The 25,783-nt window shown below is 40.3% G+C and overlaps 1 protein-coding gene across 1 annotated transcript in view; it reads left to right on the forward strand.

Moving 5' to 3' along the window:
- The first annotated feature begins 237 nt into the window (after window positions 1–237).
- Window positions 238–25,783, forward strand: part of kirrel3a (kirre like nephrin family adhesion molecule 3a) — a 108,073-nt gene continuing 82,527 nt past the window's right edge. The window contains exon 1 of the mRNA XM_079449258.1: window positions 238–520. Coding sequence (XP_079305384.1) covers window positions 472–520 — 49 coding nt within the window. The 5' untranslated portion in view covers window positions 238–471. The remainder of the gene's footprint in view (window positions 521–25,783) is intronic.

Here is a 25,783-nt window from a genome sequence, read left to right on the forward strand (position 1 = left end):
AGTCTCAGGGCACATTCTTTATTTGAGAACAGAAATGATTGATTTCGTTACCCCAAATTGTGAACTGTTTGTTGTTTCAGACTCGGAGAGCCCCAGCGGGAGGAGGCGGGAGAAGGAGGAGCGAAGCGTTCGGCGCTCTCCTCCTCACGGACGCCTCATCCGTTCGCGAATGAAGTGAGCGAGCGAGCGAGAGAGAGAGAGAGAGAGAGAGAGAGAGAGAGAGAGAGAGAGAGAGATAGAGAGAGTATGAAAATCATTGTGAGCGAGCAGGACTGATGCGCTCCGAGCGACAGAGTGAGAACGGGGACCGGGAGACGAAGCGCTTCTGATACATAGAAGACAACAGAACGGGAGCTACAAACGTTGCACACCCAGAGAAGCTCGAGCGTTTGAAAGAAATCAGCGTTCGTAACTTTCAAGGACCGCGTCATAGCACCTTCAGTAACCCCAAACATCTTGCCGACTCAGAAGATGCGACCCGGGTTGCTGCTGCTGCTCATCTCCGGGCTGCTCGGGTTTGGTAAGTGAACGGAGTTTTCCCCGTTAACCGTATGCGCGTGCACCTGTCAGCTACTTGAGGCTCCGGGAAAGTGCGCAGAGCGCCTGTCTACATGACTTTACGGGATTTCTTAGTGTAACTTGTTTTATTAGGGATTAGTGATGATTCCTGCACTTGGATTTGCATGTGAATGTACTTGCACGGTTCCTTGCGCGCGTCGGATTTGTAGCCTAATGTACAGGTTTGCGCCCATCGGCGTTACTGACAAGAACACCAGACTCGAGTCAATTCCGACCAAGGCACTCAGACACTTAAAGATACATCTGAGAAGACGAAACTATTATTGTTTTGTGCTCTCTCTCTCTCTCTCTCTCTCTCTCTCTCTCTCTCTCTCTCTCTCTCTCTCTCTCTCTCTCTCTCTCTCTCTCTCTCTCTCTCTCACACACACACACACACACACACACACACACACACACACACCTGGTTGAGCATATAAAACACTGAGCAACCACAGTAGATAGATCATTGCTTTTATTGGTGTTGGGATTAAAATACAACTTTTTGTATTAATATCATGTGTTAGATGTTTAGGCTATGTAGGACAACCAATGCCTCTCCAGCTGCACATGAGATCTGCCGAAAAGGTGTGCGTGTGGTGGTTTTGGGGTGATCTGTTAGGTCACTATGTACTGTCGACTATTCCCGTCATTCGTGATTCAAGCTTTTGCAGGTGTGCAGCAAAAGCCAGACCCTCGCTTAGTCGGTTTCATTTAAATCCTCGACTTCTTCACCTTTCCAGATGCTCTTATCTGACATTCTGTGTTACGTGATTGTGCAAGCTTGAAATAACCCAAAGACAAACCCCCAAACGCTCACATTTAAGGTCCGGCACGGGCCAAACTCCTCATTTAAATCTGAAACTGGCAATAAAGCCTCCAGTATGGCTCCCACATGCACACTTGAGCGAATGAACATCAAATCTCGAGAGGCGTTCTGTTTTATTACTGCTTTTTATGAGTCTGCGTGCCGAGATGTTAAGCCTTGCAGGGCTCTGCTTCGTTTTTCCTTTTTTGTTACCTCTCTTGAAAGCGAGTGCTTTGCCATCACTCTGAAAATCATTTTTTATGGCCTGAGAGGAAACACACTGACAGGATTTCAGAAGCGGGGTTGGGTTTACGCCGTATGCACACGGCATTGCACTCCGGTGGCTCCGAACTTCCAGTTTACACACTCGTGATGTACTGCAGTCTTGTTTTCACGCACGTTTAAAGTTCACGTCACCTTATACACTCTCAACCCGAAAAACGTTGGTAGGCAGTTCATGAAGCGACACATCTCATTTAATCCCACCTTGCTCCAGACAGCCACACCAGAGACTTACCCAAATAACAGATATTTACATTCCCCGTTGGAGAAAATGTTGCTGTGACAATCGTGTGCTTGTGAGATGAGATGCTATCAGGTGCGTGCGACGGAGTTATCCGTGTCTGTACCGGCCCCAGGGGACGTTTTGTTAACCGTGGCCAACTCTTGTGTTACAAATGTACGAGGGGTTTATTTAGCATATCCTGACAGTCGGAGCGTGCGGCCAGGGAAACAGAGAGAGAGAGGAAAAGTCGATGTGATCTGACACCCTTCATCTGATCACTTTATCTGCGCCACGTCCATGGCGTTGAGGAGGAGCGGCAGATCTTTTCCCTGCAGCGACGGGGACAATCTCATTCCAGATTGGACCAGACTCTACTTTTAGAACAAGGAGCAGCCAAGTACCCCGTGAAGGGGACCCTCGGCGGGCTGGTTCAATGCGACTCGAGAGCGGTCGCCGTACCAGGTTCAAAACCAAGAGCTTGTTTTAAAATGCCACTTTGAATGAATCACTGAGGTGCGCACCGTCGTCCTGTACTTCACCCATTTCAATAATCTCTGAGCTGTTAAAGAAGGTAATATTGTATTTCTCAGACTCCCTCCTCCAACTTCAAAACTTCCTGATTGATGCAAAGGAATCATGTTTCCTCTTTAAGTGTCATAAACACCATCAGCATCGTCAGCAGCTGTTTGCAGCCGTGGGGGCAGCGGAGAGTTGCATGGTTTTGTGCAGCCCACACTTGCCATACAAGACGCTGTCAACGGCAACAATTATATGGCAATGAAAGCTCGTCTTTCAAAGCGTTTAACTGTAGGGCATCCGGCTGTTGTTTGACAAAGCAACCTTTGCCTTTTGTGTTTTGAAGGCTTGGATGGTTTCATGCACATTTTGAGGGCAAAAAGAAAAGCTGCAGTGTTGTGATAATGCTGGAAACATTTTGGCAAGCTTTTTTTTGTTCAGTCATGATGTTGAGTTTCCACACGCTAAAAACACAATAGATTGACTGAATAAATAAACTTGTTCGCTCAATATAAGAGAGTCATGGGGTCTCCCAAAATTGTGATATTTGTGAGCCAGTCTGTAAAAACCTAAAGTCTCAGAATCTAATTAAAAGATAATGAGCATCAAAGTTTGATTTCAACCATTAATTTGATTCAATCTTTGACATTGTCTAACTCAGTCAATATTAAAGATTCCAAGGTTACATGTTCACAGAATGTTCTTTACATTATGTAGAATACAATAAATCATAAAAATGACTTTAGCTGGGTTTTGACAAGCAAGGTCACATTGTTGATCAAAATCAAATTGTACTTAAAAAAATAAACTGTAATACAAAGTATTGAATAAAAATGCATGACCAGCTCACTAATGAATCATTAAACCAACTTGATTCTCCACAGAAATACACATGAGGACGAATCTTTGACACGTTTCTTCATTATTGTGGAGAAAAAAACGAATGTGTTGAACAGCAAGCAAACACTAAAAACATCATCATTTTTTACAGTTAAACAACATAGACAATACTAAACTGAGTTAAAATGTTATTTTTAATTTCTATTTTATTAACGAATGGACAATAAGTAAAAACTTTCGGTCTTATTGGTATTCCTTATGGGTATTGCATTTCGAACTGATCATTTAAATTTCATTGCACTTTAACGTTAAAGGGGCAGTTCACCCAAAAATGTTCTCATCATTTACTCACCCTCAAGTTGTTCCAAACCTGTGTACATTTATTTGTTTTGCCGAACCCAAAGGAAGATATCTGGAAGAATACTAGTAACCAAACAGATGTCTTAGTAGGGAAAATAAATACAATGGGGATGAGATCTGTTTGGTTACTGACATTCTTCCAAATATCTTCCTTAGCAGAACAAATACATTTTATACAGGTTTGGAAGCACTCAAGAGTTTCTAAATAATGACAGAATTTTCATTTTTCCCTCACCTCTTTCTTTTATTTCACACATCTTTGAACTCCCCAACGCATCAAAGCCACGTTAAAGCCTCACAGAGTGCCGGGTATAGCTGGCCCTGAAATGTGGTATTTAAGTGTAATCTGCTCTGTGAAGCAACCAGGTAAACACCAATTGTCTTCCAGCCGGTCCCATCCTTCCTGCTGTCCAACTGAGCGCATCCGTTCGACTCGTGCCGGGTCAGCTCGGGAATGAGATGGAGTGCGCTGCCGACTTCGGGTGGAAGGGGTCAGCCTCCATACGTTCTCTTCTGTATTTGTTGTTTGTGTAATTTGATTTGAGGCAGACAGAGACAGATTAGCCCATAAATAAGTGAAGAGAAAATCACAGCTTTGGTAGACAACATAGCTCTATGTTATTTCTGACCAGGACACACAAAGACAAACCTGACTGTCAGCGAAGGCTTTTTATTCACTGTCAATACAAAAAAGATTTCTTCTGTTTCACGAGCAATATAAAGGAAGCAGCGCTCTACTTGTCTCCGGGTTCATTAACTCGCATTAAAGCTTCAAGGCCGTCAGAATCTTGCATGTCATTTAACACTTTTCACCAAAGTTTCTTTCTCCTCACCCACACTGAAGCATTGACAGACCTAATGGGATCTAAGCAGGTAATAACAAAGTCATTTCTTGACATGTTTGTATATGCGCAGTCGGGTGTGCACGCGTGCGCGCGTCCCTGCTGCGTGTGTGGGTGGCAGTTTGTTTGTGTATACAAGGTTATTTTTCCTCTTATCTGCGCAATCAATCATTTGATCATTTATTTCTCTCCCTCGTTTGCTGAAGGGGGAGCTTGAAAAAACATCAGCATCATTTTATTCTTGCACTATATTGCAGCTATGAATCAATGTGACGCCACCACGTGTTTGCTCTGCATTGCAAACAGTTGGTAGGTTGTACTTCCTGACAGCCTCTGAGAAATAGACTTAAGCAGGACGGGCACATTTTACATAGTATGGAGTGCAGAAGATAGTTTTTAGGTTTTATAGATGTTAAAGACTGTGATGTCTTGTGGCGGACAGGTCGTTTTTCCCCCGACTATAAACCGTAAGCATATATATTTATGCATATCTTTTGACTTCATTACAACCATTGAAGGTGGGGTTACAGTCATATATAGCCGTGGGGAAAATCAAGAGACCGTTCCAAATTTGAATCAGCTTTTCTAGATGAATTGTGGTCATTCCAGTCCAGTGTCTGTTGAGTTTTGACAAATCAAACCTCAGGAGTGACATAAAGTCCAACAGCAATGTGAAAGACGGACAGCATAACAAGACACTTGAAAACTGTAAAAAAAATCCAGGTTAACTAACACAAATATTTTTTTCCGAAAATGTCTCGAAATACATACCTGTTGTATTGCTTAAAAGCGAATATGAACTTTTTCTTCGCAGTATTTAATGTCTGAAAAAGAACAGAGCATCTTTTTGTTATTTTCACCCGTTTCTCCAGTTTTCGTTTTCGGCAAATAAATGCAAACATACCTATAAATAAGTTTGGAAATGGTCTCTCAATTCTTTTCACTACTGTAAATCTGGGTGTTTGTCCTAACAATGCATCTTTTTTGAGTTTACCTTTAAAACACTTTGCGGTCAGGTCTGATAAGAGCCTGCAAAGTGACCAATTTAACAACACAAGATGCTTTGCCGCAGAGGACGGCTTCTATCAGGAGCGTCGTGTGATCCGAACCCCGTGTGGCACGGTTAATACTTCTTCATAATTTTTTGCTATTAAACCGAACGCTTTGATGGCATCTTTTGATGGGAACTGCAAGCAGTCGCCACAGGAGCTTATAGTAATTGTTCTCAGCATGCGTCTCTTGTGTTGTCTCTGTTCGTTCGGGCTGGATCTGAAAGAGCATATTGCTTAAAGCCTTTCCGATAAAGAACCTCTAATAATGTTCTTTTTGAAAGACGCCCAACAACCAAGTTAACTCTCCAAAGAGCGGGTGGCTGGCAGAGACCAGGATTCTTGGGATGTGTAGCTGTCTTTTCATGTTTTTAATGTAGATCTTGTAGATGAAAAATGGATAGACAATATGTTGTACATTGTATGTTTACGATCTAAAGAAATTTTAGGGTACTCATTCCCTACAGCATTTTTGGAAGTATAGCAAATAACGAAGCATGCACTTACTATTTATTTAAATATAAAACAGTCCTCTTTTATCTAGTTTAAGCATTACTCTCCTGTTACTCTTGGGAAAAGGTAGTGCAATACCACTATGTTGTATCTCTTGATTGGCCAATTGATGGTGATGTTCCTTTTCGTTGAAGATAAAAGCATCTCCTAAATGCGCATGTAATGTACATCAAGCAAAGCTCCTGAGACTCTATCTAGGCTTTATTCATTTTATGTTCATGGAATCAATTTGAAATCCCCTGAAAAAGTTTTTAAAGTTTAGAATTTGCATTTTTCAGACTCAGCTGTCTAAGTGTTTGTCTTTGGCTCGTCCCTAAAACCCGAAACTACCCAGAACAACCAAGCAACTTCTGTTCAACACACAGCTCAGCCGCGCCTTTTACAGAACAGTAAACGGGGCCATCTGTACATTAAGATGAGCTCTTTTTCAACGGCTGCATCAATTGCCGTGGTGCTATGATTTAATAAAAGCGAACGCTGATTGAATCAACACCATCCACAGCTCTGAAACATCCGCAGAAAATCACACATGAAGCACGGACACATCCGTCTGGCACGTCCGCTTGGCTACGGACCAAAGCTAAATGGTGCAGCTTGAGTGAATTGACTCCCTTGCGTGGGGCGCGCCAAAAAACACGAAGCCAGCTTCTTTTAATATCTGATACGTCCCACGAACGAATGAAGCGATGCGGGACACCGGAGCCTGAGCAAGATTCTGTTAAGATCCTGTCAGCCCTCTGCGGTTTGAGCCCGGAACGGGCTGATATGCAGAAAACGTGTGAGCTAAGTGCAGTTTATTTTCACCTCATCAATACTGATAATGGCACCGCAGAGGGCAACATAATGAAGAATGACTGGGCAGTAATCTTATAAAAGCCATCAAGTAAGATCAGATTACATATGGACACAGACCGGGAGAAAGAAGCGTTTCCGAAAGAAGCCAACAGGCCGTGCCCGGTCTTCTAAAGTGGGTTTTGAAAGTGATGCGTTTTTCATATCGCTCAAGGTTCAGCGTCGCAGGTGAGACTAAACTAAAGGTGCCTGACAGCTGTATCCTGAATGAAAGCACTTTTTTAGATCGCTAAAGAGGAAACAAGGTTGAAAAAGAGACATCAGGCGCGCCTCATCTTTGACAGGCCGAGTTTGATTCTCTGCTAGACAAATGGCTTCTGCAGCATTTTAGATAAGGCACATTTTCCCCGCCAGAACATTAACGATAACTCAACTTTACAAGTATTGATAGCGATTCTGCAGAAACAACAAAGAAAACCCGCCGTAATTTTGAGACATCAATATTTATTGACCATCCCTGAGTCCAGCCGACCTCTGCTAAATGGAATGAAAATTATTTCTTCAAAGGTTCATATACAGCAGAACGCTTGTATTTGAATTTTTTATGCTTCCGTCTGAAATGTTTCCCTCTGGGCTCCTAGCGTTTCTTTCTGATGATATTTCTTGGGAAAGGAATATCGGATTGAACTTAAAATGTTTATATTTGCATCACAGATTTCCAGCAGAAAAGGATAAAATATACAATGCCACGATTTACCGTGCGTCTCCGAAGGTCTCGGCAGAAAATCTGCATGAAATGATACATTAGCCTGAAATCACTACTATATGTGGTTGTTTCTCTTCCATTTAAAGTTGGAATCCATTATAAACAGAACAAAAGAGGGTAATTTCAGGCGATTTAAATGGCTTTACAGCAATAATCATAAAAAACAAAACCAGAGAGCCAGGTTCATTCCACACGCACTGAAAACGAATAAATCCATAATTATAATTATTGCACGAAATGCCCTCTAATGCGCACGAAATGGTGTGACACCATCTACACTTATTAAAGATCAAGGTCCCGCGGGACATGACTAATGCGGGTGGCCTTACAGCACTGAACACTTTCTAAATCAGAAGATGTGCACTATATATCTTATAGTGCTTTTTTGTTGCCATTTATTGTCATTTCTACAACACCAGCAGTTTTTTTGAAAATCCGTCTCAGGGACACGCATCACCGCGAAGGTTGTCCGGAGTCCAGCTAAATCATCCATATCTCCAGCGATGTACTTTTTTCAGGTGGACGGGCATACACTTGAGCTTTTCCACCTCTCTCTTTTCTGCACTCGCTAATCCGAAGCAGTTTCTTCCAGCCCGGGAAACTTTAGGGTGGGTGTTTTAACTCACTGCTGCAATCTCGGTGCTGGAGGCAGCTTCAAACCCCTGCAGTTCCTGATTGCTCGCAGTCCATAAATGTGTTCTCTCTGAAATCATTCGGAGGTCGGCTGCTGTGGTTGTACCAGGCATGTGGTCCTGTTTTGGGCCCTTGGGGTTCCACGTCCCGGTCCTAATGGTCCTGCTCCAGCCTCCGCTGTGCATTAGATGATGGAAACAGGTTTGGCAAATAGCAAAGATGGACTGCTGTTTTCAAACATCCCTAATGGGATTCTGGTGTAAATTATCATCTGAGAAGTAAAGACGGTGGCAGATGGGAAAGGAGGGAGACAAGACGGATGGCTTTGGTTTTCTGCACACCCGCGCTTCTTTAAACGAGACCAAAGGTGTGAAAACATTCTCAACAACAAATAAAACCCTGAGAGTCCATTAGAATGTCATTTACAGCTTTGGACTTTCATTTCATGCCTTTTCTGTCGGTGAAGATATTATCATATAGCTGTCATCACTCTCGATATCACATTGAGCGGAGAAATACAGAAATGCATTCCTCACTGAGCATATAAAGATGTGCACCTTATGTTTTCTCCAAGTCATTATTTTGCTTTCATATTTCACAAAGACATATTTTTAGTTTTTAGGAAAAGTTCTTTAAAGAAGTGAAAGCACACTGTTACGCCCAGAGGAAAGTTGTATTGCTTAGAAGTTGACTCTTTTAGAAGACGTGGAGTGTTCTCAGCGATGTCAAATCTCAGTGAGAGATGGTTTTCTTTATGATGGAATATGACAGTGGTGTTGGACTTAAAGGAATAGTTCACCCAAAAATAAAGATTCTGTCATGATTTACTCACTCTCAAGTTGTTCCAAACCTGTATAAGTTTCTTGTTGAACACAAAATAAGATACTTGGATGAATGTTTGTAACCAAACAATTCTGGGGCACTATTGACCACCATTGTAGTAGTTTGTCCTACTGTTAGTCAATAGTGTTCCAAAAAGCTCAAAATGTTTTCTTTGTGTTTAGCAGCAAAACGATCTTTATACAAGTTTGGAACAACCCCAGAGTGAGTAAGTGATGACAGAATTTTCATTTTTGGGTGAACTAACTCAACAATCACTTAAACCAACAGTCATGTTACCTTTAAAGAGGTTATATAAAAAAGATTGAAATACAAAGTAAGAAAAATGAGTTCGTATTAAAATCTCTGAAATCTTTGTTGTGAAATGCTTGTGACATTGCCAGGATCGCTTTTGTAATGGAGACACGTGAAATCTAAGAACATTTCATTAAAGAAGAAGAATTTTCTCTCCATTTGATCTCAATTTATTATCTGTTTTGTCTATAAGAATCGTTATAATTTTTATAATATTTTTACAGCCTGTGATGGGCATTCAGTAACTTTTTAACAACCATGAAACACGCCATCCAGAGAAGGTCACAGCTCAGTGTCTGAGGCAGATGCTTGGGACATGAGCCCATGGCAAGGTTGTATTGGACTGTGGTGAGGTTTCCTCCAGTCGTCTGTGATGGAAGTAGGCCAAACTCAGGTTCCCTCAGAAGATCCCTTTCTTTTTAATACCGCTGGTGTCCAGAGGGCCTGAAAGACAGAGGATAGTGATAAAGTTACAGCTCTTGCAGAGGGCAAATAAGGAGATATGACATGTTACTGTAATGGGTCTTTAATGTCAGATAGCAAGAAGACACCAGAGACCCGTGTGTGTGTGTGCCCTTCCATGCTTACTCTCGGCTTTTAGGGGTGCAAAAGAGAAGGAATGTTGTGAAAAGGTGTGAAAAAAAGAGCGAGACAACATTTAATTTAGCCCGTCAGTTGTCACAGGTTAAGAAAAAAACATCTCCTGGGGCTCGTGAAGCTGATGGGAGTGGAAGCTCTTAGAGAAAGAGGAGAAAAGCGAGAGCGAAAGTATCCGTCCACGTGTTGACTGGACTGTCTAAAGAAAATGTGCAGTATGACGGGAAAATAGGAAAAACATATACTTAAAGCACAGGATGTCGAACGCACCCTCGCACTCACCGACCAAACAATTGTGGCAGATTCACAGCGGCTAGCCTCCGTTCCCCCCCGCCGAAACGCAAGCCTGTCAAATCATTTAAATGTGTGGAGATTTGATGTGACAGACAGGTTGAGACATATGCTTCCTTTGAAATCATTGACAGACAAATGTCTTGGAGAATCACATGTCATTCAAGTCTTCCAAGAGAGGATGATTTGGAAATCTCTTCCTTTGTAAGATGCAGCCTGAGAGCTTCATGCTCGATCTGCATTACTTCTTTTCTCTCTGTAATTCAGCCTTTTCTAATATCTTCTTTCGGGACTGTGCGCCATATTGACTGTTTGGCAGATAGTAGAAGGAGCTGAGGCTCTTTCTTAAACCTGTCCGCCCTAAACGCCTCGCTGTCCTGAGATGATGGCCTGAGAAAATGTCTTCATGACTGAATTATGGGAGAGGATGGTGACACCCTGAATACACACGGCTTGCCTTTTTTTCCATTGTAGTGACCAAAAGGAAAATTCTGTCAGGAATGACTCAGTTGTTCCAAACCTCTATAAATGTCTTTGTTTGGTTGAACACAAAGTAAGTTATTTGGAAGAATGTTAGCGAATGAGATTTTGGGGTTGTTCTGTTGAATTCAAAAGAAAAACATTTCTGGCGCACCTTTGACCACCATTTTAATGGAAGTCAATGGTGCCCCAGAAAACTCAGTTGCTGACATTGTTCCAAATAACTTACTTTGTGTTCAACCAAACAAAGACATTTATAGAGGTTTGGAACAAGGTTAAGCAATTCATGACAGAATTTGTATTGAGTGAAACACAAAAGAAGATGATAAATGTCTCAATGGTTTCGTGTCCATATAATGGAAGTCAATGGGGTCGATGTTGTTTGGTTATCAACGTTTTTCAAAATATCTGCTTTTGTGTTCGGCAGAAGAAAGAAAGTCATACAGGTTTGAGATGACATAAGGGCGAGTTAATGAAAAGGAATTTTTCATTTTTAGGTGAACTGTCCCTTGTGCTGTGAAGAAATGACAGGAAATGAAATCGGAATTGGTTGCATGTACAATCATTAGTTACAATGAAACAGAATTGTTTTTCTGAAACAGAAAAGAAATTTGGTCTCTACCTCAAATTGTCTTCACTTTTGCAATTCAGCATCATTGAAAAAAAAGATGGGATTGTTGAGATGTCACATTGCTCTGAGATTTCCCCAGAGCTCTTAACGCTAGAGGGCAAACCCCAGCGCCTGACTCTACTTTTACTCTTTAGCACAGGATTGCCTTGAGTCTTTTTGCATTTACTGTTCTTTCTTGTACTTTCTCGGCAGTATGCCTCACAAAAGTGCATGCAGTATGTTGGACGCATTAATACGGAATGTAATTTAATTATGTTTATATTGGCTTTTTGGCTGACCCATGCAATGTAAAATGTGGGAAGATCAGTTTTGCAACCAAAAGCACCATAACCTGTTCGGCACAAGACAAGAGCTTGTCGGTTTGAAGGTTAATGGGTTGACACATGTCTTTTCCATCATATATAAATGCAATCTCAGCACATCGGGTGTATAGACAGGACGTTTTGGCCCTTGAAAGGACTCACAGTTTCTAAAAAGTGTCCTGCACAGTTATTTTAAACACTGCAAGTCAAGTTCTCACCTTGTCTCCTGGGCATTGTTTTGCGGCCAGCTGGAGAAGACAAGCCGTGTCACTCCTATAGCTGCGTCAGACATGCTGGACATGTGCTGTTTTGAACTTTGGCTTTGATTGCTGGGGCATGAAAGCGAGTCAGCGAAAGTGTGAAATGTAAAACTGGCTGAGGGGAAGCATAATTCTGCATGCCAGAAAAAACGTCTTTGGGCATGTCAAGAATCGTAAGGCTTGTAATTTTTCAATGAAGGCAGACACCATTTTACAGTAACGGCTGTACTTTCTTTTCACATTAGCCGATTTGCAACTTTTAACAATCAACAGCTTTTAATAGAAAACTGCTAATTCGGATTTATTTGTAGACTTCTCACTGTGACCCGCAGGATGAAAAGGCCATCAACAGGAGGCTGATAATGAAATACTGTATGTGCTTTAAAACAAATAATTACTTGGAGTTTCAAAAATAAACACTATTAAGCTGTAACAAAAAAAGGAGAGAAAACATACTTCAACAAATGAGCCTTTCCGTGTCTTTATCCACACAGTCTGCTGCGTAATTTGTCGTAAAAGCATGAAAAATACATTGTCGGCTACAGTTAGTCTGCTCTGGTGGGCATAAGTGTTAAATAATTACAATGAACTGCCTAAGGTTCCTCTAAACCAGAGAACTTCAAAGAGCCAAACTTACATTTGACAGAGAAAAAGCTCACGTTGTCATGATCTATTTTTACATCGACTTCGGCTCCCGCTGAAAAGTGCCTGTTTACATGTCTCATAATCCCGATCCCCCCCGTGTTAGCGTTATTGTGATATTTCATCAAAGCTCTCGGGAACAGCGGCGCTGGATGCTCGAAGGTTATTCTCTGAATGAAAACACCCCCAAATGATGTCTGCTTTACCTGAAAAACAGAAATAACACAAAATGACGGCAGATCTAAAAGAGGATGATGACATTAAAGGCCGCGCCAGCTGCGTCTGCGGAAAGCACAGAAAGAGATGCTGTGTTAATAGTTGAACCTATTTGCTTCGGCACATTTCTTGATCGTTTCGGTCTTCAGATGAGTGTCTCACAGGAGAAAATCTTTTAAAAAGAAAAAAACTCTAGGTGTGGATGTTGGCCACCTGATTCCGATGCATCAGTCTGCTGAGCATCTTTTCATTTTGCATTAATTGCCTTATATAGTTCACCCCAAAAAGAAATATTCTGTCATTATTATTCACCCTCATGTCATTCACAACCTGTGTGTGAGTATTTCTTCTGTGGAACACAAAAGCAGATATTTTTAGAAATGCCATATAATGGAAGTCAATGGGGTTCAATGTTGTTTGGGTACCAACGTTCTTCAAAACATCTTCTTTTGTGTTCTGCAACAGAAAGAAAGTCATAAAAGTTGGGAATGATATGAGGTTGAAGTAAATGAGCACGGACAAGGAAAGGTAATATTTACCATGAATATCAGCCTAACCTGTTAAAAAAATATTTTCTCTTTGGTTTCACATGATCTTTTGTACATCATCTGCAACTTTCCGCTGGTGAATCAGAAGTGACTTTAGACTTGCATGCTGCCCACTAAGAGTGGATATCAATAGATTAAAGGTCACCAGACACACACACACCTACGTTCATACGCTGCTCATCCTTTAACGTTAAGTCACTTTAAAGATTTTTCCATTAAGTGACTCTGGGCTGTTGGCAGAGGCAAAGAAGAGCGGGGAGAGACAGAATGATGGAGATCAGTAACAATAGAGGGGGATCATTGTGCCAGAATCACAACCATCTGGTCTCAGTCTCCTCAGCAGATCCCCAAGCGCAGCTTGCAATCCATCCTCTAAAATCCTTAAATCCTCACAATCTGCTGCACGCTCCTCTGATGTGCCATCACCCTCTCCTCCCAAGTTCTCCCACAAAGATCCATTTTTGGTTATACATGTATCTCTCTTTCGCCTCAGGAATTCGCCGGCTAATCTGTGCAGAATAGGAATTGTTGTTATTGGACATTCAATATGAACCCAGGGTTATTGATTCTAGGAGGACGTAGCAAGGACAGATAAAGACAAAACCCTTTTGTCCTACAACCATGTTAGACATGCACTCACAGAGGAATTCTTACAGGCTTACCTTGGCAATGATGACTGCATAACAATGTCCTCTATGGTCAGAATGGCTTGTTTTGTGCTAATTTTTGCTTTTAGTTCTGCTGCTTGGACTGTTCTGGAGACATTCTTAGTTTGTAGATGGAGGTGCCCGCGTGCATTCCATACGGTTTGAGACTTTCAGGTTTAACCCTGACATCGTTCAGGGTTTGTAAACTAACCGATTTTCTGTACATGGTATGACATTGAGAGACGACGCAAAGGAAAATTTATAAAAATTCACTCAGCAGGTGGTTGAAACTAGTAACTTTGTATTAGCACCTCTTGTACTATTGCTCCTGTATGACATATTGCTTATTGCTCCCTGAATTCTCTGTAAGTCGCATTGGATAAAAGCGTCTGTTAAATGACTAAATGTAAATGCATGGCCAAGTAAGTGTTAATTGTGTGAATGGAGCTTTTTACAGACCTTTATCCAGTACTAGTGCCGCACAAGTAATCAAAATAAAATCTGAATCGCAGTGACCCAGTGTGATTCTCAGTGCACAGTGTGTTATAAAATGACGGCTCTGTTCTCTTCCACTCTGTGCTGGATACCAAAAAGAAACAGCGTGAGTTAAAAGTTAACCAAATTATTTTCAATAATGCAGACAAAGTCATTCGAAATGAGAAGGAGTTTAGTTCTATAACTCTTTTTCATTCTGGGGTAAACTATTTCATCATTTACTCACTTTCAAATCATTCCAATTTCCAAACCGGTTTGACTTCTGTGTTTCTGCAGAGCACAAAAGAAGATATTTGCTCTTTTTTTGACAGAATATTGCTGGATCTTGCTATAGTTTGACCAGAACACCCTAGAACACTATAGAAACTCCAAGTGTACAATCAATTTTACAATCTAGGATTCAAAGTTTGTTTCTTAAGGGATTTTTCGTCAAAAGTTTAAATCTGTCATTTTACTCACTTTCATGTTGTTTCAAACACCATGGTCAAAAGGTCTGACAGTCGCCATTTACTTTCATTTTATTGATCTTTATCCATCCAAGGTGAAAAAGTGCACTATAGACCTCTTCGGTAAACAATGCGGCTTGAACGTTGGTCCAGAACTTCCTGTTTCATTACACAAACATTAGAACCAAATACATTTAAATACATACAATTTAAAATCTTAAACAAATATCTTTATGACTTAATTGTTTATATTAGATTGAAAATATTACTAATACAAAACTGAATCCAGAAGTTCTTCTAGATCAGCGTTTACAACTTGTAAATTGGTGTAATACACGTAAATGTGCAAATGTGGTGTTCTATGTAGTGCTCTCTTTTCAGACACTAAATGCTTTTAAAATAAACTTAAGACGATCTAAGTGTACTAAACTGTGCTATTTTGAGACACCATCAAATGAAGTACAAAAAAAAACAATATTTTACTTTATTTCAAGTGATAGTTCACCCTCTTGTCATTTCAAATCTTTTTGACTTTCTTCCGCAAAACACAAAAGAGGATATCGTGAAGAATGTTGGTAATCGAACAGTGGCGGTACCCATTGACTTGCATTGGTTTTGTATCCATACATAGAAGTGAGTGGATGCCGCAGTTGTTTAGTTACTAGCATTTAAATATATATATTTATTTGTGTTCTGCCAAGGTAAGAAAGTCATACAGTTTTTATGACAAGAGGTCGAGTAAATGATGACAGTCTCCATTAAGCAGTAGGTTGACATGTGGCTCAGTGGTTAGGGCATGGCACTAGCAACGCCAAGGTCATGGGGTCGATCCCTTGTCTGAAACAAACGTAAAGTACAATGCAATATAAGTTGCTTTGAATAAAAGCGTCTGCGAAATGTATAAATATAAATGTTATATACATAGTAATGATCACATTAAGTTGAAAATGCTTGTGATCAGAGACACGGACAGATGGAGTAAAGCCTGTTAGCTTTTACACCACATCTTTGTTACCTGACAAGGTGGGTTTTTGTTCGTTCCTAAAGCTATGATAGAACACCCCTGAAAAGTGTTACATAGGTGAGAAATACTCAATCTGTGTTCACTAAGGAATTAAGGGTCCCATTTGTTTTAATACACTTTACGTTGTACAAATGTTAGCATATCATACTCCTTCTAGCTGTCATTCAACCAAATCCATCCACCTGAAGCCTCCTCGTCATCACAACCAAACAGAAATTCAAATGTTCTCATAAAGTTGGAGCTGCATGTTAAAGTTCCAGGAGATTCCACACCACCGCCGAGTCCTGTTTGGGGCATTCATTACCCTTTGACATTTCACTTTATCTTTACCCGGTGCTTCCCAAGAGCAATGAATATTAAACATGCAGCATGTTTGTAAAGCAGCTTCTTGGTTTGCCCGCCGGCAGAATGTAGAGCCGTGTTGTGAAGCGCCGCCCTCCTGTGAATAGGATGATATTCGGCTCATGCAGTTGCTTGAATAAGAGATGCAGAAATTTGTACCTCAGAGATATAATAAAGGATCATATGCCGGTCTTCAACAAAGTAGGATGTAGCAAAAATGAATACGGCAAACGGGCAGCGTGGGAGCCGAGCACAGTTTATGGATGCGTTGTCCAAATGAGGACTGGCAGACCATGGCTTCTGGAACTTTTCGTGTACTATGCCCACGAGAAGCATTTAAATTAACATCACCATTTAAAATGTTTTGCAATAAATTTGCATTGAAACATATCATGGGTCTCTCGCAGAGAGGTGGGGCATAGAATTCAGATGCGCACGGACAAAACAGGAAATTAATTTGAATTACCAGACAATCGTGATAACTGTGTCATGTGATTATCGCAGAGGGACTCTGGCTCATAAAATTAACATGTTTTGCAGAAAGTCAGTAGCGCCTTCAAACAAGCGAAACCTCAGCTATCTTGTGGGCGAGGATTTTTGTATTTACGAAAAGCAAACAAACAACACATTACAAGCACGTCTTAACACACACACACAATCCAGCCATCAATCACACATTCAGTACTGTACTTACATCAGGTTAATCTTTCTCTGTTCTTTTGGCCTCCTCATATCAAACGTTCTTGCATCTTTTGATGCATCCCGTCCTGCAAGCTTTTATCACAGCGCACATTGCATACGTAAGTGACCCTCTTTGAATGAATTTTGAGACTGTCCTAGTTTGTTCTGCTTGAGGAGGCTCTTCATCTCCTCATTTACATGTGATAAAAGCGCACCACTCGTCCTACATCGCCTGTCCATTCGTTTCTGTTTAGTGAAATTTGTTAAATGTTTTGGGTGAACGCGGCCGGCACGCCGACAGTACGTGAAAATTTAAGATTGAATTTCATGAATATTTAATTAATTGGCGAAATGGAAAGCACTTAATAAACAGTTAGATGGTTGGGGTGTAGTTAATGAGGTTTCAGCCTTCAGCAAAGAAACATATGGCTGTATGCCGCTATACTGTATCTGTGCCATACTGACTTGCTGTTTTCTGCTCTGAAGTGGTCAATTTGGAAGAAGATCAATGTGTTAATATCTCTAAACGTCACTTTACATATTTTTTTCTGTACTGTTTATCACAATTCATTTATGAGATTGCAATTCTGTAAATGAACTGATTTCAGTACAGTCTGCTTGTCTCCTACTGATGCTCTCTATGCTAAGTACTGCATTATTTACTTTAGCTGCTTCTGAATTTGCTCACTTGTTCACTCATTCACTATAGCTAATATATAGCTAATAATATTAAATAGTCCACTATATGGGGAAGAAGTGATCTGTATTAGTTTTTAAGTATAAACGTGCATTCGTGGCATTAACCTGATATCTATGGCATTAATGGTCATCAGACGGTTGATTCGCGCTGTATCATGGGAAATAATGAGTGAACGATGGGGTTGAACATTAGATGTACACTTAAACTCTGAATGCATTGTGGGTAAAAAGTAGTGAACGAATGTAACGAATGAGCAGTTCACTCAGAATTCGGACTACCCTACAAAATGGCGGACACCTGATATTGTGCACTTTATAGGAGCTAGGGAGATAATTTAGACAAAGCTTTTGTTGTACCCAGCTAGTCAGATGAAAACTTTCTATTGCTTCGAGCTTTTTGGTGAATAACTCTTTTGACATGTTGGACACTCATATCCTGAACCCAAGTTTTTTTTTCAAGCAACTAACACCGAAGAGCGCAAAAGTTCACGTCTGTGTTGCTAAGAGAAACTTCACTTTCACTTCAGCCAGGCGAAAAGAACAGTTTGCATTTTATGGGATCTGCTTCTTATTTCACAGTGAATCAAGCAGTTACGGGGTCACAGTCGGCCGCCCACAAAATTAGTTCTGTACTTTGCCCCCCTTAAAGGGCTATTTCATTAGTCACAGGTGGCGGAGACTTCTACTGAGCCTCTGCCTAATTACAATGAACGTAAAGCTTGTCTCGCTTTGATCCTTAACGCTCAGAAAAAACAGCTTAAAAGAGAATATTTCAATGCTGAACTTGTGTCATGTAAAAATGTAAATCAAAGACGGCTCAATGCAAATGTCACCTATTCTTTTAGCTCCTCGGGATTGGTAACGGTAATTGATTTTCTCACTGTACTTTATGTGCCTGGATGTTTAAACCAATATAAATGTAAATATACATGCTTAAATCCTTTTTAAGAATTCTTTCCTAGTTCCTAGAGTATTCATATTTTACAGTGTTATAAAATAATACATTTATTTACCAACCCATGCCTTTTCCTTCGATGGTAAATTCATGTTAATGAAACATAAAAACAGGGTAATTGCTTTTTTAAATAGGTTTGCATTGAACTGTATGGACGGAAATGTCTCGCTACGGTCACGTTACATTTTCAGACGCATTGTGCATCTCAGAAACACTGTAATGTCATACTATGAAAAGTAAAATAGACATCCTGTAATGCTATCTGGCATGCTTTTTATGTCAAAGTCAAAGCGCCCTATTATAAATGTGTGGAAAGGTTGATGTGCAGACACGAGTCTTGTTAAAAGGCTTTAATGATCACAAAAGAAAGCTAATTTGTCAGGTACACCCAGACCATAGAAACCACTGAAACAGGTTATTTATTCAATCTCATATATGACTGCCCACATGTACTGTACAGATCAAGACATATACAGTAACCTGGCCTTCTTGATGAACAGTATGCTGGTTTGCAGAGGTTATACAATTAGCCTACAATTAAAGAGTTCATTTACATATCGCTGCTGTCCTTCTGAAACCTTGTGTCTTCACATTTCATCCTTTTTGCCATAAATCATTTTTATTAGTCAGCATTTATGTTTTTCACTTAGTTTAGCAAATATCTAACCAATACATTTTTTTAAAGTGCTTGTCAACTTTGAAAACACAGTATTTAATCATTTAAAAAGTACACGTTTTTTTTCCATTTCCTGAAAAACTGTGAATCTGCACAGCAACGATATGTACGCTTTTATGGTACGATAGCAACTTGAGACTCAGAGAGAGGGTGTAAAGTGGTCAAACTAATCTACATTACAATTGTTTGTGACACAAGAAACCTTATAATATTGTAAGTGAACTTCAGGGGAAAATATAATACTACAAAAGTGTATAAAATGGCCATTTAACCACAGTGTTAGACTCCTTAAAATACATAAAATGCATCGGTAACACTAGCTCAAAGCACAGACACTCAGAGTCAATACTGAGACACAAGCTCTTCTGTTCTTCCTATGTTTTGCCTACTGCCGAACAAATGTTGTTGCTCTCCAATGTCCAGTAATGTCCGCCATAATCAATGTTCCAGATAAGCGGAAGACTTTTGGAAACCATAATATCGTCTCTCTGGCTCTGCGCAAGTTTGTTGTTCTGTTTTCGAAATGGATGTGACATCCGTTCAATTTAGCCTGACTGCTCGACTCTCTCAGACGTGATGTTCTGCCAGTGTTTGCTGTTCAATAACTCCATCATGAATTCGATAGAATCAGCCCCTTCATTTGTGCTAATGTTGGTCGAGGCTCATTAGCCAAGCTATGTTAACCTCTGCTGGCTGGCCTGACACGCACCGCACACCCCAGCAACGGCAGGCTTGTTAGACGATTCACATTAACATTCTTAGCAACAAACACGATTCACTCCACGAGGGAGGAAAAATCAACTCGCTAACGTGCAAGAAAGTTCTACACTGCAGGACTTTGATCGGTTCTGAGAATTCTCCTCCCCTTCTTAGAATTCAGCCTAATTGCATTGTAATGTGGCATAATAAATATGCTAATGGTAATTGGTGTGCGGGGAGGAATGTCTCCATACTTTCTGATCAAGAGTTTCCGTGTTGTTTGGATATTGTGGCAACGATTCGTTTCGTGATGAATAGTAATTTTATGCAAGGACCAGTGGGAAGTAACTAATTAAAAATAGTGACGCTACAAACTTGACTTCATTTTTCTGGAGCGTGACAGTAGCTCAGTTGTTTCCAAAACAACGTTGCATGCTTTTCACATAATGCACATAATATTACTTCGCTGATTTTTACGTCACATTTTGTTGCTCACGCAGCAATTGAGGCAATAAACAAATTGGTTCAAGTAAGTCTGATTTTAGTAAATTCAATCGTTTTGACGAACTAGTTAAATAACCAAAAAATATATATATATTTAAGTCTCTAAGCGATAAATATAATATTAATATTAAGTTCAAATATAAAAACATAATTGGCATATTTTAAATAGCCTAAATGTAACCGCCTACTTCGTAGAAACTTTACGATAAGTCAGTTTAAACCATTTTCAATACAAGACTTTTCTTTGTAGTTAAAAGAACATTTCTTTAATTACTTTGAGGAAAAGACAACGTCTGCGGAATTGTTTGTTAATATAATAGTGTAAAATAAAGTGGTTCACAGCTAATGTTTGTTTTTGAGTAAAAATGGTTCATGGTTGGAGTAAACGAAAAGGTGACGCCACCTCAGTGTATGTCATCAAAATACAGAGAGAGTGCTTTGAATGCATACGTCTGCCCATTGCCGCATGCATCTAAAACACAGCGTGGTAGTTGTTACTGCAAGTTTCAAAGTTCTTCGAAACGGGTGAGTATCTCGTTGATTAACAAAGGCTAGCAAGCACTTCTATTTTGGCTTACGTGCGCACGATTATTACCAAGCTGCTAGAGGTGGGACTAGTGGGGAGAGTGGGATGGAACTACAGCCCGAGCAAGCAACACATCATCACATGAATCCCTCCATGTTTTGTACATTATGCACATACACGCCGATTGCCAACAAAACACGGACGTATGATTTAGTTTGACTTTCCGTGAGCAGTTCATGCCATCTATCAGTTTCAAACGATCTCCAAATCCACGTTATATCCACCGTTTGTTTATACAACATCCCTCACCGAAATGCTGTGAACAAACAGACACACCTAAACTTCACTATTGCAAGAGTAAAGAGCTGCACGCAGCCCATCTTAACGGAGTGCAGATAATCTTGATGGTAAGCAGGTCTCGCTCTTCGGCTCGGGCGGGCTTTTACCTTCGCTTTGCCGTGTTTTTTTTCCGGTAGAATGACCATTACAAGGAATAGGATCCGTAGAACTCACAGTGTAAGGTGTATGTGAGTGAGTTTGTCAGTCTCTGTTGAAACAGACCCCCTGCAGCCTCGATTTTCTATCCTCACCTTTCTGCTGATCAAAGCAGATGATGCCGTTTATTAATTAACCTCAGGAATAAGGGTGATTGTGTAAGAAATTGCATTCACGATAAAAAAACGAGTTTGATAATTATTCGTGCACCTGCCTACCCTCCTGTGGAGTAATTGTTCGTTTTTGATGGACAGATGTGGCAAGCAGCTGGCTGTTCTGCGTGTGGTGAGAGGTCTGATCCGATGACATGCGATGATTATAGATTTTAATGCGTCTTAGACTTTCATTATCTGAGAGAGAAAGTGTGTGTGGAGATGCTGTTAAATAGTTTAGGGTTTTTTTCTTAGAAAATTTGGTTTACTAAAGTTTAGCCTGTCATTATACAACATCGTCCTATATGAATAGATCAAGAAAACCAACTATTATCTTTCTTCGTGTTCCAGCCTCCACATTGAACTGCAGATGACAGTATAGCCACATGAGTCACGGCCTCCGTAGATTCCATAAATTGCAGTGATACAGAACACGCGAAGATATACTTAGATCATCTCAACTTCAGTAAAAACAGTCAAGCTGAGAATCTAGGTAGGTAGTTTGACCTTTTCGTATGGATTGGGCAATTTGTCTGTGGAAAGAAAGGCTGACCTTTTTAGGCACTTAGTCTCAACGGGGTATCAATTAGCAAGAGCCAAAGCACTGACAGAGAAAAGGAAACGTGTCGGATCAGAAAGAAAACTTTCCTAAATAATGAACCATCTCCTTGCGGGAAACCAGAAATCTAGTGTTTGGTGGCATGAGTGGTATTTTTGCTGTTAATTATGGTGACAAACATTTAACCAGGGAGCCAAGATTTTACCGAACCCCCAATGTGAGAGGTCCTGAGATGCGATTCATAGGTTGAAATCTCTGAAAGCATTCAGTCTTTTTCATGGCTTTTGTAAATGGCTTGCAGTGATAGATGGATGGATGGATAGATTTGTTGTGCTTTAGACAGTTAATGGCAAAGCGGTTCAAATTTACACTGGCTTTTTCACATTGTGTATTTATGTTTGTCACGCAACGCAAACAACGAAATTAGATTAATTGTGTTTTTTCTAGCACAATTGTTCCAGTGCTTTGTTAGCTTATTTAAGTTCAGTTGGCCTGATCCAAGAAGGATTCGCTGTTGACAGTGATACATCATGCATGAGACGAATATACTTTTATTTTGATTGGGTACGCAAATCCTCTGACAGCTAAATTGTGTATGTTTTGTGTGACTTCTTCTTAGCTCCGCATTTTGCTTCGCATTTCCGGCGTTGTTTGTTTTGTAGAACGTGCTGTTTTTTCCCTCAAATGATAGCCCTATGAATCATTGGGTATATTTCTCCAAGTGAACGTAAGTATAACAAGAATATTAGAGGAAATTATGCTCCTGAAGGTTTTCTGTTCATTCACATTAAGATGAAAGAATATTTTCATGGTCTATTATCTATTCTGATGGTTTGTGTAATGCAGCTCAGTAGCTGTGAATCATTGAAGGGCTGGAATGGAAAAACGTTATTTTCTAAAGTGCTGCGAAAGCCGCACCGATCTAAGTGAAGGGCGAGGAATCCCTCCACATGTTTAGGATCTCTGCAGCACTTCAGACAAGCAATCTGCAACACACCGGACAGTCCGGCCTGTTATGCTTAACATGTTTTATTTATTGTGATTCTATATAGTTGGGAAGTGTAGCGTTATTTTCTGTAATATTATCAGGGAATGATATGAAAACAATAGGGTCATTCCTACAGTATTCGGTAACTTTTAAAGGCCCAGGATCTATTGACAGAAATGCAATAGTATAAAAATATCTATGTCTTCAGAGGGGTATAAAGACCTTACATAATGAAGCGTTATGTTTTTATTATCTTTGAATTAGTTATTTCTATCTACATACTGCGCGGATCCCCTTACTTGGAAATCGGCATTGTACAGTAGCCCTAAGTGGACAAATTGCTCTACAGATTGTGTTTCGTAAATACTTTATCTCCTTCGGCAAAGAAGCGAAAACGCAACGACATCTTTGTCCTGTGAGAGCCGCTGTAGTGCTACGAAAAGGAGAGATGAAGTGACCCGTTGGTTGCAATTCGCAGCCTCACCACTAGTTGCCTCTAAAATCTCCACATTGTTTTTTTAAAGGGGTCAAATGACACGGCTTAAACTAATTATTATCATTTTTGAATCTCCTCTTTGCTCCGCCTCTCTGAAACGCAAATTCTTTTTACAAAGCTCATCGCTCTGAAAAGCAAGGTGTGCTATGATTGGCCAGTAAAACAGTGCGTAGTGATTGGTCGAATACTGCAAGCGTGTGACGAAAATGTAACGCCTCTTACCATATTTGGAATATTAGGTTCCAAAGCAATTGTACTGACAGGTGATAAAATGTCATCGGTACTTCCTTATGTCAATTCGAGGAAATGAAAATGATCAAGATATACACGACATTTGTTGCCTCTAGTTGGAACATAATTACTGATTATTAGGGCTTGTGTTGTCTTTTTTCACGTTACACATAACAAACTCAACGTGTCAAACGTGTCTAATACATTCATGGGCAACTAAGACACAGAATTGCTCATGTTGCTCAAAACTTATATATGACTCTTTGTGTTCCACGGAAGATATTTAGAAAAATGACTCTGTGGTTTTGTGTCCATACAATGGAAGACAATAAGGGCCAATGTTGTTTGGTTGCCAAGAAATACTGAGTAAATGATGAAATGTTGAGTAAAGGGTGAAAGAATTTCTTTCTTTGGATGAACTGTGCCTTTAAGGTTTTAAAGTTTGTTGAATTGTTAAATATAAGATTGGGAGTTGTGTAGTTCTTGTAAACGTTTAACACTTGATTAACATTGCTTTAATTTTCTACAGTTAAACGTCTGTGCGCATAATTGCTTGGCTGATTTCATCGTCTCTCCTCACAATGGCCTCTTCATTTGATATGTGAACTTGGGGAACAACAACAGCGTTTGATTGTTAGTATTCTAATAATGCACACCGCACCATGCATCCACAAATAAGACTATATGAGATATATCAAAATCAATACAGAGTTGAGATAACTGCAAGTAAGATTTTGCTCATTAGAGTGAAAACGTGCATGTGTGTGTGTGAGGGAGAATTATATTACAAAGCCATCAAACCAATTTCTATCGCTCACATCTATGTCGACTCGATTTCAAGCAATTTTAAGGCTAATTAAAATGAAGTCCACTAAGCTGCCCAGCCGTTTGAATCACTGTAGACAGTGTGGAACTCCGGATGAGGGATCTGCGGTCCATCTGCGATGATGTTCATTCGAGCCGCTCTTGAGCCGTGCAGGAATAGGGAAATAAACGTTGTGCTTGACGTCCATGTTGAGGGAGTTGTCAGGTTTGATTTATGAAGTGAGCTCTTCTCCCAGACCACCGCTAACGTGTCAGTCTCCACCAAATGGATGTAGCCCACAGCTCACTGCTTTCTGATTGGCTTTTTCCGGCTCACAGAAATAAGGTGCCCATCTTCATACAATAACTCGCTTTGATTAATCCAGTATCTACTCTTTTTCCCCGCACACAGAGACGTCAAAATGAGAGACGGCCTTTGGAGTGTTTTTGTTTCATGATTTGGTGCCGTAATGCTCTCTTTTGATATGATCACTGCATAAAATAAGCTGCATCTTATTTCGCACCACACTGCTTTTCTTTCAGCAACACCAGACAGCGATTATTAGCGGAGAATGTGCAATGCCAATTGGAGCGCCACGAAACCCCAGACGTGCCACAACGCTGCGCTGGTGGGCCGGAATTCTGCAGCTTACACGAATGATGGAACATTCCCACCAGCATGCTGATGTTTGTTTAACACATTTAAGGCAGAATTAACTCTAAACTCCGGACATTTAACGATTCAAAGTTGTGAACGGTACATTGGTCAACGCACAGTCATACATGTTATGGCAGCGTTTTTATTGATTTTGGATATGTCGCTGACAGCCAATACTAGATTATTTAGCATCTCGCAATCTGTTAACAATGTTTCATTCGTAGCAGCGATTTGTTTGTGATTCCAGCTGCATGTATCACGTTCTCTTCTTTAACACATCCACGTTCTTTTCAGCACAGATACGATATTAAGGTACTTTACAACGGGACCGAAAAAGAGAAGAAGTGCTGCTGCCGAAGGTAAATAAAATAGAAGAAAACCAACTGTTTTCTAGCAGCGGTACATGAGAGATGACAATAGATTGGG

This window comes from Barbatula barbatula (assembly GCF_947034865.1).
Source record: "Barbatula barbatula genome assembly, chromosome: 24".
Classification (NCBI taxonomy): domain Eukaryota; kingdom Metazoa; phylum Chordata; class Actinopteri; order Cypriniformes; family Nemacheilidae; genus Barbatula; species Barbatula barbatula.